The following is a 15,961-nucleotide window of genomic DNA, read 5'->3' on the forward strand; positions in this document are numbered from 1 at the left end:
ATTCAAGAGCATTCAAAAAATCGATATTTTCTAAAAATAACTCAACATAACCAAGAACAAAATTAAACGTTTTCTGTTTCCTGCTAAGATCTTGATTTATTAAATAAACATTACCATTTATCGAACTTATATGTGTGCTAATACTATCTAACTAATTCGAGTACCTTAAACATGTTTCCCTTAACATTTCTTGGATATCAAATTAACTGATCCAAATCAAAGGAATATAATTTGTGAATTAATGGGCAATCTATCAACCTTTTTAAACAGTAACAAAATATTAACTCATATGAAAATCAGAGTTGCATATAAGAAACTATCTTAAAAATACTATTATATACTGTGAATTGAGAAAATACCATATTATTGTCGCTGGAATTAGGAGAAAACGGTGTGACCAAGCTGCACGACCCTAAAAATGTAAATACAAGTCGAAGCGGTTTCTTTTGTTCGCCACTAATATTTTATTGTTCAGTGGCTACGGACGTGTACGTTTCATCGTGCGGGTTGGACAAGAAAAATGGCGAAAACTGTCGGTCGTGCGTACGCGCAAATCGCAATTTTATTAACTATATACGGATCAATACAATGTGTGAAATCAATATGTAAGTGAAATCAAAACACATCTGAATATTCTCGAAACCTTTAATATTCAAATACGCATATACATATGTGTGCACATATGACAGATCATCATCATTAGGCTGCGATTATAGTGCTGGTGATGATGATGTTGATGATGACGACGTCGAAGAAGCAAAACGCAAAGATTGGTCGTGGAGAGTCAATGTGGGGGGGTATGGGACAGAGGGAGTCAGAGTGCGCTCTGCTGCCAGTTGGTACTTTTTTTGTATGGTGAAATTTTTGCTGCCATGTTTTTTTTTCTGTTTTTTTGTTTGTGTCTTTGTTGCTGTTAAAACGAATTTGTATTTTTATTGTAGTTGTTATATCTGCTGCCTGGCAGTAAATGCGTTAATTGACAACAACAAAAAATCAAGTGTACGTAGCGCTGAGTCTTACGTGCGTGCGTGTGTGTGTGTGTGTGTGTGCAAGTGTGGCTCAGCCGAGTGTGAAAATAGGCAGCATTACTAAGAAGCGAACGTCCTGTCGCCTGCCTCTGCCTGTCCCTCTCGCTCTACCTTTAATAAACTACCCACGTTTACTTTATTTTTAACAATATTTTTTTTGTTTCGTGCGCTACGCTTATGTGCTCCATGCTCCACTTAACGTGCAACAATTTCCATAGACCGATTGCCGACCCCTTCACGCAATTGTAGAGAGCGAGCGACATCTCATCGTTGCATATCACAATTGAAATTTGTGGCGCATTTTTATCAAGGCGCAAAGAAAAGACGAATGTGTGTGGCTTCTTGTTTTTGGTTATTGTTGTTGTTCTTGCTGCTGTCGTCCAACGATGTCGGCGACGCAATTTGCAATTTAAATAGAAATAGATCAAAGAACAAAACAGGTGGCAACCTTGCCAGCAGCAGCTGCTGGCTTAAAGTGCCGTTACCTGCTCTCTCGCTCTCTCGCTCTCCAGCTCTTTTTCTCTTTATTGCCGCTCTCTCCAGTGTTGCCGAAACTTTTTCAGCAAAAGTAGCAAAACCGAAGGTTGAAAGTAGCTAGAAGTAGCCAACTTTCTTCTAAAATAGCTGAAAAAGTAGCAAAAAAGAAAACAGTGCTGTTTTTTCAACAAAAGTCAACTTTATTAATTTAATTCTGATAATATCTCATCTATGACCACCAGCTCGTCATTTTCACCATTGTCTTTTTTATAATTTTCCTTTTCAAGGTAGTTGGGTGGAACGCTATACTCATAGCAACATTTGCCATATCGGCGTAATCCATATGTTTTGTGGACATACAATCTTAATGAAACTTTCAAAACGTGATCATATGGCTAAAATGTGTGTACATTCCAAACCACAAGTCTCTAGTACTTGAAATGCGTTTTTTACAAAATGATGGCGTCAATGGGTCAGGGTATAAAAACTGATAAGAAATGAATTTTGCATAGCATATTAGAAAGCTTACCTATTCTTCAGTTGTAGTATTAATTCTACACAAAGCTCAGTACATTTAAATCATTTACATTTAAAAAGTATCGAAGCGAATTTTGTTATAAGTTCGCTTGCATTTTAGCTAAATTTAATATTTGAAAATAGCCAGATTTGTAGCTAATAGCTGTTTGAAAATTTTTGTAGCAATTGGCCTTAAAAAGTAGCCAGATCTAGCTACAAAATAGCTGATTCGGCAACACTGGCTCTCTCAAGCATAAGATAGTGTTGTGTAATTAGCCAATAATGTAATATGCTACACATACACACACACATGCATATGTCCATTCATACATGGGTATGTGTGGCTGTTTACTAGCCGCAGCGGAGAGCGTTGCCAGAGCATTTAATGTCGTCGCAGTTCATTTACTTGTTTCTACTAACTGCACACGCACTTCACACACATGCATACATAGGTGGGCGCACACACGCACATGCAGATATGGTGAAATACATTCATATATATATTTATACATTTGTATGTGCGTATTTGTTGATACAGTTGCGATTGAGCATTTCTTTGTCTGGCACCCGACGTTTATTTACCACCCACTTTATCTGTTTCTAGCATTTGCTTTGTGCTGTAAACTTTGCCATTCTGTGTGTGTGTGTTTCTATAATTACTCTAAATTGTTATTGCCGCTGTTGTAGTGGCTGTTGTTTTTGTTGTAGTTGCCTATGCAGTTACTAGAAATCAATTAAGCCACACTACTGACAGTAGTGTCTACTAGTAGCCAGTAAAAGCAGTAGCTTATAGTTAATCGATCTTTGATTTCAACTGCACTTGACTCATGTCCCAGGGGACAGTCACTGACTGGCACAGCGGAGAGCGCTTATCATGAGCGATGTTATTGTTGTTGTCTTTGCTGCTGTGGTGATAATTACATGCATGCACGCATACAGACAAACATTCATATAAAAATATGTATGAATTTACGGTAGTTTGAATGAGATTTGACTGCTCATTAATACACGGACATGTACACATACTTACATATACATACGTGCACATGCATGCACTTGTTTTGCATTGCAGAGATCTGTAATTGTCGATTAACATGTTGACATTACAGGCAGTATCTGTTATGTTATTAGCAGGTAACTTGCCATTAGTTTATAGACAATAAAATAAAAATAATAGAGCGACTGAATGTTATTCTGACAAATTGAGTAACCTGCTTGTGGAAGCAAATTCATTAGGATTTAATATATAATTCATAAAAATATTAATGTCAACTAAAATATGGGAAATAAAATTAAAAGCGAAATGAATGCATTATGTTCCATAATTTTTTATTATGGCACGACATTTGTGTTGCATGGAATCAACGAGGCAATATTACCGTTTCAAATGAAATTGGATGCCACGCCTTCTGAACTACTTGCCACAGTTGTGCTTTGGTCGATGGCTTCGCTGTTGCCGCAACTCTCTTAACATTTGTTTTCGATCAGCTTCGGATCCAAAAACTGAGCTGGTTGTCTCAATATTTCGTTAAGCAATTTTAAACGAATATTAAGATTAACACATGCTGTTTATTTAGTTATTAATTTTGATATTGATAAGTTTTTTTGCTCCAATATCTGGTGATCAAACACACTACTATTTTGATGACCACAGCTGTACGTATATACATTTACCATAAAAGGTGCAACTCTTGATAGATCTCAGCTAATTTTCGTAGATGTAAACGGAGGAGGCCAACAATTGTGGGCATGTATGTAATTAATGGCCGGTGGGTTAAGGTGCTTTGTTAGTAAATGCCAAGTATGCTGATTTTCGCACGGAAAACACTTAAAAATGTACATTTAGCAATTTTACAGTTGGCATTTAATCTACTTTCGATCGTAAGGTAATCAGGAATGCGATAAAGCACGAACAGTTGTGTAGCATCCAATTGGGATTGCATGCGCTACAGCTAATTCCAATTGGAACACAAACACACACACACAGACAAGTCTTATAAATCAAATCTTCAAATGCATCTCGATGCATTTGTACTGCATAATCGCCATGCCCCGCTCCCTTTGCGCTCGGCTAACGGCTTACGTTGACCGAAAATAGTTGTGCCCATTGTACGTATGGGCGCCCACACAGCGCAGCTGTCTCTCTCTCACACACACAGACAGGCGCTGTGTGAACAGGAAGCAGAGCCGTTGACGTTCGCACATCATCAACATTAAACATATGGATGCATTGACAAAGCTCCCACCTTACTCTTCGAAATGTCTTTTACTTGCCCATTCCACTCTCTCGTGCGCGCTCTCTCTCTGGTTTTGTTTGTGACCAATGCATTTTAGACACTCTGGCAACTCTTCGCTTTGCCTTTAGCCGTTGCGTTTTCGTGTGGTTTTCTTTTGTTTGTCTCTATTGATTTAACCAACCGTTAAGCATGTCCGGTTAACGGCGCTAAAAGCCCAACAAAGAACGTCAACTATACAATTGCAGTGGTTGTTGTTGTTGTTTTCGTCTGCGCAAAGAAAACAAATGCTTTGCGATAGTTGAAAAGCTTGTCTTCAGATAAGAGAGAATGAATTATCAGCAGTCATACTACGCAAAATGCCTGTCAAATAAATTATTAGTCAGCTCTATCTCTTCCTCTCTCTTGCTCGCTCTCTCTCTTTCTATCTCTCTGTCCGTGCACCTCGAACAAGAAATAGCATTTTGCAGTCGCATTTGCTTACCAAAGCAAAAGAAATTTATAAAAAATAAAAAAAAGAAAATAAAAACTAGGTCACACGCACAGTTGCTATGGATGCGCCATAAGGTCGTTAACACAGCAGCCAGCAAAAAAAAAAAAAGTAGATAAATAAAAATGAAGAAAAAATAAAATAAATAAGAAAAACATAAAGAACGAATGGGAAGAATTACTTTCATTTTTCAATCAAATGATGCGTAAATTTGCGCCAATTATTTAAGAACAGCAGCAGCCGCGCGAGCTGCCACCACCGCAATAACAATATCAGCCATTAACATAACAATTAACACCGGGTTCAATTGAATTGAATTATGCTCTTCAAGAGAGGCTCGCTGCTAAGCGCAGCGGGTGCGAGCGAGTTGGCAATTGCAGGTGTGTGTGTGACTCAGTGTGACCGGAGTCGATAATTATGCAAGGCAATGGGGAAATGGGAAACAAGCGTTGCAACTTGCAATGACGTGCGCGGTGCTGAATGATGTGTGTATGTGTGTGTGTTCATGTGTGACTGTGCGTGTGTATATGTACATCTATGTATCTGTGTACACTACTCTCTTTCTTTACTTTGCGTTGCCTCACTCTACTTAAGTGTTGTCTGCCTCCCTCTCGCTCTCTCTTTACGTCATTTTTGAGTTACTATGCAAAATAAGCTGTAATTAGCTAAAACTCGATTTGCTCGAATGCAAGGCAATTGCATACGATTTTGTTGCAATTGTCACTTACTCATGCGGCGTTGGCAAAGTGATCGCGATTGTTTGCTGTGCGCTTGTATCTGCAACGTTGCATTATTACTTGGTTAAACGCGAATCTTTGCCATAAAAAATAACGGCAATTTCTTAAATAAACAAAAAAGCGCAAAGTTTTTGCCATTTTGAAATGTGAAACTGCAGATATGACAATGGGGATTTGGGCTTGTGTGTGTGCGTGTGAGAGAGAGAGAGAGAGAGAATATGTTTGTGGTTGTGTGGCTATTATTTTATAAAAGTTTATTCTCAAATTTATTTATTTTTTACAATTCTGTTTTTATGTACATACATATATGTACATATACATATATATATTTTATATTTTGATTTCTATATTTATTTGCTTTTATTTATTTATATATTATAATTTTAATTGACATAATTTATTTATAATTTCACCGCTGACCGCAAGTTTAAATAAATAATGCAAAGCTGCACACAAAATCATTAAGAGATGAAAATGCGATGATTGAGGCTATGCCCTTTGACATGAACTTAGTATAAAAAAAATAAACAATATAAATATGTACATACATATTTATATATAGTCATTACACCCATTCAAAATGTGAAATACGGGTATAATGGTTTTGTAATTGATATATTTTAAGCATATATAAGTTTTGTTTTTAACATATTTTTTCGGTACTCATCTCATTTCATTATCGATAAAAATCGATATTTGTACATTGTTTGTGAACATGGTTTGTACTCTGTAAGACGTAGTAATTAGAACTGAAATACGAAAGTCCATCGAGAAAAAAAGGTAATTCAGAAATATATTCGCATGATATAGAATAAATGGCAATCCAGTTGCCAGCTTGTTGCAGGGTTTACAGGGTATCTCTTAGTCGAGCAGACTCTACTGGAGCACTGGAGCGCGTACAGTTCGAGTTATTTGTATTGCTAGGCCCGGCGACGCCTGAAGAATGTGTTGTGGCGGTGCTGGTGGTTGGTCGACATAACTAGGGGGCGTAACGGTGGGCGAAGAGTCGTTAGCGTAGAAATACCTAGACAAAACCGAAGAAATAAAATAGAAAAACAAGAATGTAATGTAATGAAAATAGAAAATCGATATTCAGCGGGCGGCGTCGAGTAACAGTTCATAAGTAATTACAGCTCAAGCAGAAATAGGCGGAAAATGCGGTTAAACAGTGTTGGAAAACCCACAAAAAAAAAAAAAAAAAAAAAAAAAAAAAAAACGTGAAATTGCTCAATTTATGGAAATGCCGTTTTATAAATAATAAAAGAGGTTTGTCGTGTGTAAGCGAGTGATACGAGAGAAGGGTGAGTCAGAGGGAGGGGGTGGGTGAATAAAACAAAAAACATGCATTCAAATTACGAGTCATTGAGCTGTTACACTTTCAATCAGCCCTTCGCCACGTTCAGTCGTCGCCGGTAAATAATTACAGCGCTGTCCATTGAATTAGCTACACTTTGTGCACTCTTTTCGTCGCTTAAGCGAGTGCTTCTATGCGACTAACCTCAGCTGTTCGTGTATGTGTGTGTGTGTGTGTATGCACCAGCAAATTAACAAATTTGACATCGCAGCACTTTTGAACCGGTGTCAAACGAGTTCTCGTATGCAAAGCTATAAAACCGAAAATGTATTTAACTTGACAAAAACATTCAAAATAACAGAACAACAACAGCAACAGTTTGCATACATATGTATGTATATCCAATTTCAGCTCATTTCGCTCACTCAGTGTTAAATATAAAGTTTCGGAAAATCTGATAAGCCATATCCAGCAAACCCACTGAAAATATGTTTTTGTTTTTTCAATGACGCAAAAATATTATAATTGGTTTTTCAAGAGTCTGTTTTTATATATGGGCATATGTCCAGAAAAATACCCCCTCCTGGGCTTTTCCTTTTTTGTTTTAATTACCAATTATAGTGCTAGATAGATAGATCTAGAAAATGCGCTACTTTTATCAAAATAAAAAAGCTTTTTGGCATTGGTTCGCAGGCGACAAAACTTTTCTGGAGAAATACCTATATCAAGTTATAGTTATTTCGCTTCATAAATACCCAAAGCTTGACAGATGAAATGTAGAATTATTTTAGCTTCTATTAGGAGAAAGCATCTCAAAAGTTTAATATAAAGTTTTAAATAAAGATCCTAACGGCTCTATCTATAAAACTTGAAAGAAACCATTATGCATTTATAGTATATATTAATTTACATAGGATTCTTCGTGGCACTCCGATAATATAAATATATTGCACTTTTGTCGCTCTAATGTTATAGGTAGAATGTTTATGTGGAACTTCCTTGATTATTATATCAGAACCGGTTCAATTTCATTTTGATAACAAAAGGAAAGAACAAAGAGCAAAAATAGGTAGGAATGTTGCAGTCGGACACCATCGAGTGTAGAATACTCGTTTACTATGCCAAATAAATGTTATCTGAGAGAGCCAGAGAATGAGGGAGAGAGAGAGGGAAGAGAGAGGGAGATATATAGATTCTATTCTAAGTGACGAACCATATAATTTAAGAGTCTTCGAATTGAAGGTTAGATACAACTGAACAGATTTTCTATATCAAGAGTATTTCGCTTATGATTTGTCCTTCGATTGATTGATTGATGTCACTTCGAAAATATCTATGAACTGCTATGCAAAATACTTTCCTTATTCATTTGCCGAATGAATTTTTCATCAATTGTGAATGCTTGAATTAGCATAAAAACGAAAAGTACATATATCATTGGTATTGCTAGACGTTATGTAAAATCTTACATATTTTTACTAGAAAAACCTACAAAAGTTCCAAGTTACCAAAGCTTTCTTAACTTTGTCGTAACTTTATGCTAAACATTTACGAGTTATGATTAGATTTATTTCAAATTTCATTTTCAGCTTGAGAGAAAAGCAAGAAGAGGTAAATATTAAAGTAAAATATTTCAAGTCTTACATTACAAGGCTAAACAAGTGAGACTGTAGTCGGGAATACAGAAAATTCGAATTTGAGTCCGCTCAGCTTACATTAAGTTTCAGTTTCAATAATTGTTTGTAGAGTGACAAATTGAAATTCAATTTAGAGAATGCCAAAAGTATGTATATTACGTCTCAAGAAACCAAGTGTTTCTCTATATGGGCACGTGCATAGAGAAGCGCTTGGCGTCAATAACCACTTGAGTTTGACACGTTTTCCTCAACAGCTGAAATGTTCAGCCTATGATCTACTTTTTCAATTAAAAGTGGGCTTCATCGAAGAACGAAAATTGAAAATCAATATCAATTTGTGTTTCATTTCAACAATTTGCAAACGTTGCTCTGGCGTAAGTTTATCCACAAATGGAATTTTAGACCCAATTCAGCAATCGCAGCTCAAAGCTGTGAAGCTCTGAAATAACACTCGTTATATGAAAACTCCTCAGCATGATATCACATTTAAATGATCTTATGATATAGTTGAATCTACTATCATCTAAAATGAAAATATAAATTATCAAATCAAACTGATTGTAAAATATGCTAAAAATGTCAAAGATATGATATTATGATATATATATATATATTATCAAATCTAAAGATCGATAACATTTTTAATCGGTTTGAATGGAAAAAATCTCGATTATATAAAACAAACTAGATCACGTAACAAAAGATGAAGTTAAAGATCAGCAGAGAAATAGAGCTAATCAACTTGAATGTTGTGCCGAATCAAGAAAATATATTCTTGTGTATATAAAAAAGCCAGCTTTTGTCAGTTATATAGATATGAATAAACGGAACTTGCATTTTTTATGGTATTCACATGACAACCAAAAACAGAACTGATTAAAATGTAGGTAGAGTGCCTAAATGAAAGCAATAGCTGAAGAGAAAATCCAATTAAATGAGATATTATTATACTATCTGTGCGTCTATTGTGAAGCTCGATCCGTATGGCATTACGTATTCAAATGACCCACCTACGCTTCGCTGACAGAGAGAGAGAGAGAGCATCTAGCGTAAGCTGCAATTTTGGATGACTCAGTGCCATATCGTGTCTCGATTGTTGACCTCCAACTCATTCAAACAGTTGGGCTTATGTGCGCTGAGACTTAACGCAGATCGAGGAGCGTCAAATCGTACACGATCGCGCAGACCAATTCATGAGCGAATCACCAAATCTGTAAAAAAAAAAAAAAATTCCCTAAACTATTTTTATGAGTTCATCATTAGCATGCAAATCTTATAATATAATATAATTCTTGGGCCTAGTCTGATCATCCTATAATATGAAATATAATATATACATCTATATATACATACGAAGTTATTCATGAGCTCACCACACCATCAAATTTTCATTTTAAAATACAGTTTCTTAAAAAAATTTCCATAAGTTCATCAGATTGCAAATCTTGTGGAATTTAATATATATATTATTATAATATAAATATCCGCCATAGTATTAGCATTGTCTGATCACCCCATCAAACTATAATATAACCTATATATATATGGCTACAAAATGATAATGGAACTGGAAATTTCCCGTTCATGTTTACATTAATATTTTTCATGGTTTTTTCAGGAACCAAAACAAACAAAAAATCCCTGAAAATAATTCTCATTTTCAATTAACTATATATTACCTATGAATCGTGATGTTTATGCCAAAATATTTGTAAATTTGCAGAATTGTTTAGTTTTCTATATATATATATATATATATATATATATATATATATATATATATATATATATATATATATATATATATATATATATATCTTTTTTTTTTTTTGCATTTGCACTTTCAGTGCACTGAAATTTTTAGTGGGTATTAAAAATAAATTTACGGTACTCATAAAGCCGTTCTTATCACGCGAAAAAGTTATTTTTGGAAAATAAAAATTAAATGACTTTATTTTTGCTCAATTAACAGATAAGAAATATGAAATTGTAAGCGTGGATATAATCGTAATATAGATATATGCCTTATTTAGCTATCTGAACTTATCCAATCGTCTCTTCTCTCGCTCTCTCTCCCTCTCTCTCTTTATCGGTTGCAGCGCCCGATACCTACGTTGCGCTCGACACCAAACTCGCATACATTAACCCAGAGAAGATAGTCAGGTTGTCGGATGCAGTGCAGCAGAGTCACGCTGGGGATGAGCTGCTGCGGCGGCGCCGTGCTGCACCAACGGGCACGGCGGACTCGCCGCCCGTTCTGGGACCGACAATGGATGTCAAGCATCAGTATCAGAGCGTGAGCGCCAATGTGAACGCGAGCGGAAGTGTCGCAGCAGCAGCAGACGGAGCCACAACGGTCACCACCGTGGACAGCAAGGCCGCTGCAACGGGCAGCGTTACCTACAACGTGCACAACGTGGGCGTCAATGGCACTGGGCAGCGCAAGGACCTCAGCAGCAGCAGCAGCGGCGATATTGCCAACAGCACCAATGGCACCGCCAGCATCAATGTGTCGGCTGCTGTGCCCAGTGCGCCGCCAAAGAAAACGCAGCTGATGGCATCGCAGCCAATGCAATATCCCAAGAAGGTGGCATCCCAAGCCGCGCAGGCAACGACAACAACCACCACAGATCGTGCGCTGATCGACGATGTCGATGTGTCCGACGAGGTCATCACCAAGGAGGCCAACAAATCCCAGCTGACCCGGTACGAGGATCACTACGACTACTATCGCAGCCTGCTCTACGAGAACAAGAGCGAGACTGATGAGATCTGGTCACAGTATCGCAACATACCAGAGAACAGTATGCTGTCCTCCTCGCATCGCCGAGCCATGACCGTCGAACTGAAGTTCGCGTTCCCCTTCTACGGTCACTATGTGCGCAACATAACCGTGGCCACCGGCGGCTTCCTCTACACCGGAGAGTACGTCCACTCCTGGCTGGCGGCTACTCAATATATAGCACCGCTGATGGCCAACTTTGATACGAGCATGTCGAACGATTCGTTTGTGCGGCTACTGGACAATGGTGAGTCCTTGCATAGAATATCTAGTCTTGCATATTTCTCACTGATTACATCTGATGTTACTCCTGCCAGGCACCGCCTTCACCGTCGTCTGGGAGAATGTCACGCTACAGGATAAGCCCAATTATGGCAAATTCACGTTCAGTGCCACGCTGCATAAGACTGGAGACATTGTGTTCGTCTATTATCAGCTGCCCATGCAGATCAACAACATACAGGATAATCAGCATCCGGTCAAGGTCGGACTCTCGGATGCCTATATCGTGGACAAGATGCTCTTCTGTATGTGTTGCACATAAGTTATATGGCTTCACCGCAAACTAATTCGTATTTTGCCTACCCCTAATCCAGTTGCTCGCCGCAAGACCATCTATGAATATCATCGCGTCACATTTAGCCAGCAGGAAATCAGGAATTCGACAATTGTCGTCCTCACTGCCCTGCCCACATGTCTCGGCTACTCCGACTGTCAGGGGTGCATTAATCACAATACCACATTTGAGGTGAGCTGCGCCAATATGGCTTTCATTCTGAATTTGAAACTAATCCTTGATTCGTTCCATTCCCGCAGTGCGTTTGGTGCCCCACGCTGAACCGTTGCTCCACAAGCACTGGCAACGATCGCAGAAAGCAGGAATGGCAGCAAAAGGGTAAATCTTAATATTAATCTCAATGAAGCCAATACGATTTGATTTGTATTTACTGGATTGGGTTGTTCTATGTTCATAATCAGCTTGGGAATAGGCAATTACTTGCTCACTGTATATGAAATTCATATTATGAATGTTATTTAGTGGATTTTAGCGACTTTTATTAATATATTTGCTACTAATCAGGGAATGTTTATGTCGCTGCATTTTATACCCTAAACCCATTGAAAATGGGAAATCAGGGTATAATGGTTTTGTGCAAAAGTATGTAACGGGCAGAAGAAATCATCGCAGACCCCACAAAGTATATATATTCTTGATCAGCACGACGAGCTGAGTCGATATAGCCCTGTCCGTCTGTCCGTCCGTCGGTCCGTATGAGTGCGTCGATCTCAGAAGCTATAAGAGCTAGAGAGCTGAAATTTGGCATGCATACTTATGTGTACCATGCGTAGTACAAGTTTATCATATTTTTTGATAACTTTTTTATCGAGAATAATTTGAACACTTTTAGACGTCGAGACTTCAGACTATGTATCTTCTTCTATGTATATACAGTTGAGCGATACGAAGATTTTGTAATTTACAGATTTTGGATACCACGCCCCCTTCGCCCCCAATTTGTAAAAAACACATTTCAAGTAATAGAGACTTATGCTTTGGAATATTCATACATTTTAATTATATGATCATGCTCTGAAAGTTTCAAAATATAGTCCGTCTACCAAAGAAATTATTCAACAAATAAATTCTCATAATATTGATTATACGTACGTGTGTATGCATGTGTGCATAAAAGAAGTGCAGAATGAGTGGAATATCAGCTTAGAGGATTCAGGGTATCTCCTAGTCGATCAGTCTCGACTAGAGCCATCTTACTTGCTTTAAAGCTGTTCAATTTGTTTATGACAAATAATTGTTATGAATCTTAAAAAAAATTTAGTGAAAAAAAAAACCAAAATGAGTGAGAAAAACAGAGATAAGTTATTTATTTTTACGGCAAATTAAAGAACGGGATAAACTTTTATTTGAAGTTTTTTTAAAACATTTTTTTCTATTTCTAAAATAAATTTATGTGGTAAAAAAAAAAAAAAAAAAAAAAATTGTATCACATCAATTTTCATATAAAAATCAAATCATTTTTATATTCAATTTTGATAATACAAATTAGGACATAAATTTAATTTTTTTTAATTATTTCTATAAAAATTATAATCGCTATGGTCCCTGACAAAATGTTTATCACTCATTATACTACTAAAGGTTTACAAATGTAGCTTAGAGATCTTAATTGACTTTTATCAAAGTGTTCTTAATAACTCAAATTCTTAAATATGCTAAATATTTGTATGACAAATTTGTATCTATCATTATATCTAATAAGGTTAACGAGTGTTAGAGATATTTATTGAACCTTATCATGTGTATTCCAAAATATTTATCAGGCCATGTTCATTCATCGAACTTTTAATAGGTCAATTACTTAAGGATTATCAATAGTTGTATCATAAAATATTTATCAAACATTATATTACAATGGGTATTAAGGCTAACGACATTTTTATATAGTTATGAAAGAAGATGGACTAGAAGAATGAAAGAAAAGTTAACGATAACATAAGCAATTTAAATGTATAACCTGAATGGGAACAGAAAAATGATCCCCACAGTCATAGATGTTGATTGATATTGAAAGTTTTGATAAATTATGAAAGATTTTAAGTGTAGTTATTATATTATGAGCTATTATAAAAAGTAATTAGTAAGAGAAGGGGAAATAATACTAAAAAGAGCGAGAAAGAAGATAAGAATGAATTGGCCAATCAGTGCACAGTGTGGAAAATATACTAGGCTATTATTTATTATCTATAACCCATTCGATATCGAAAGCGATAATTGATCAATTTTCTATAATTTGCTAAAAACTCGCCCTAATTACATCCATTTGCAGGCTGTGATCGTTCGATGATTAGCAGCAGCGATGCTTGCCCGGCGCTCGGCCAAAAGGGCAACAATGCTGAACAAGAGAATAACAGCAGTAACAACAGCAACAACAGCAGCAGCAACAATAGCAGCAACAACAACAGCAACAGCAGCAGCATACCCAGCGGGTCGCCCGACGCCAATGGGTCAGCAGGCAGCGCACCGGCAACAGAGCCAACTATTAACAGCACGCAGCATCCGTCAAGCGGCACCTCAGCGACTGCAGGCCGCGCGGCCGGCGATGGCGTCAATGCCGAGAAGAGCGAACATCTTGGCGCCGTGCTGCCAGAGAATAAGAATGTAGGCGTGGCCCTTGGCTTTATGGTGCCCATTTGTCTGGTGTTCGCGGTGACGCTGTGGCTCTTCTATGCGTACCGAAATCCGCACACACGGAGCGGTCAACTGCTCATTCAGGTGAGTCGATCAATCAGCCATGGGCCAATTAATTAATTGCAAACTAAGCGATTTCTGTATATTTACATGCAGTCCAAGCATTTACATCAGGTTTGTTAACTAATCGTTTAGCTCTTGACCTTTGCCATTAAACCAACTAGTTTGTCTCTACCATCTGTCTCTATATTTTATTAATCGATGTTCTCTCCTCTCTTTCACACAGTTCCGTCCCAGCCAGTGGTCATGGCGACGCGGCGAGGCGCGCTACACGGCGGCCACGATACACATGTAGTGCAGCGGAGAGATATAATCGTGCATCTGTTGCGTGTCACTGGGATGTAACGTGTCACAGACGTGACAAAATATCAGTTAAAATCTCTCCCCCGCCTTCCCGCCCAATCCTGCACAAACGCCTTACCTTCCGCCAGCCCCCCCATCAGCAACTGCAACTGTGACTTGATATAGAACATCAAATTGAAATATATATATATTGATGCATATATGTATGTGTACTAACCGGGCAGCTATCGATAATTCTCACAGTTGTCCATCGTTCAATCTCTCATCTCTTACAAACAATTAACGAAAGCGTGTCTAATCACAATTACAATTGCGATGGAAATACATATTTCAATTTAAGCCGAAAGAGAGAGAGAGAGAAACATAGCAGTAAAGTATTTTGCAACACTGAGAACAGTAATTAGCACTGCATTAAGAATAAAACTAAACGAAATTTGAAGAACCCATAACGAAAAAGAAAAGAAAAAAAAAAGACAACAAATACATTAATATCCTAATCTGCCTAGTACATTTTATAATTGTTGTGAAAGGACAACATTGCTTTAAGGATAATTGAGTTCAAGCAAGATGCTCTCCTTGTCTTCTTCTTCTACTTCCTCATTGAATATCCGTGATTTAGATCCCTCCCTGTACCTTTAGTTCCCACCAAACAGCTATGCATATATACACACACACACACACACACGCACGCATACACAGACACGGGGCACAGTGCTTTCAATATAGTAGTTCAATTGTAAAAAACATTTTTTCTGTTTGTTTTTTTTTTTTATTAATATTATTTTATATATATATATATTTTTTTTATAAATATGTGTGAATTTGTTCTTTTGCGGCTCTCAATTTTCAATAATTTTTAATTGCAAACCTAAAGTATAAAATTGTAACTGTATTTCCCTTCGTTTTCTTTTTATGTATTATATGAGTACTTTATATGGATGTATATAAAGCACTTGAATCTATATATATATATATATATACATACATACATACAAACATATATACATATGCATATATATCAAAATGGATATATCCAAAACGACCTCTTCTTTTTGTTAGTATATTTTCTATTAATTAATATTATAAATATACATAAAGAAATAATGAAAAATAATAATAATAAAAAAAAAAAAAAAAAAATGAAAAAACAAGAAATGCGGTAAACAAAAAGATAAACTAAATACATAATTGATTA

At 36.8% G+C, this 15,961-nt stretch overlaps 1 protein-coding gene across 2 annotated transcripts; it reads left to right on the forward strand.

Annotated features, from left to right (window-relative positions):
* The first annotated feature begins 450 nt into the window (after window positions 1-450).
* Window positions 451-15,658, forward strand: LOC6583851 (plexin domain-containing protein 2). 2 transcript variants are annotated; one of them, XM_015161437.3, is made up of 8 exons: window positions 451-605; window positions 10,513-11,442; window positions 11,513-11,722; window positions 11,792-11,943; window positions 12,012-12,090; window positions 14,042-14,487; window positions 14,560-14,577; window positions 14,690-15,658. In XM_015161437.3, exons 1-8 carry the CDS (start codon window positions 521-523, stop codon window positions 14,756-14,758), a joined length of 1,989 nt encoding a protein of 662 aa, XP_015016923.1. In that variant the 5' UTR covers window positions 451-520; the 3' UTR covers window positions 14,759-15,658. The 2 variants fall into 2 exon arrangements, with proteins under 2 accessions (XP_015016923.1, XP_002009513.1); XM_002009477.4 differs by lacking the exon at window positions 14,560-14,577.
* The last annotated feature ends 303 nt before the right edge of the window (window positions 15,659-15,961 follow it).

This window comes from Drosophila mojavensis, unplaced genomic scaffold, assembly GCF_018153725.1.
Source record: "Drosophila mojavensis isolate 15081-1352.22 unplaced genomic scaffold, ASM1815372v1 contig_136, whole genome shotgun sequence".
NCBI lineage: Eukaryota > Metazoa > Arthropoda > Insecta > Diptera > Drosophilidae > Drosophila > Drosophila mojavensis.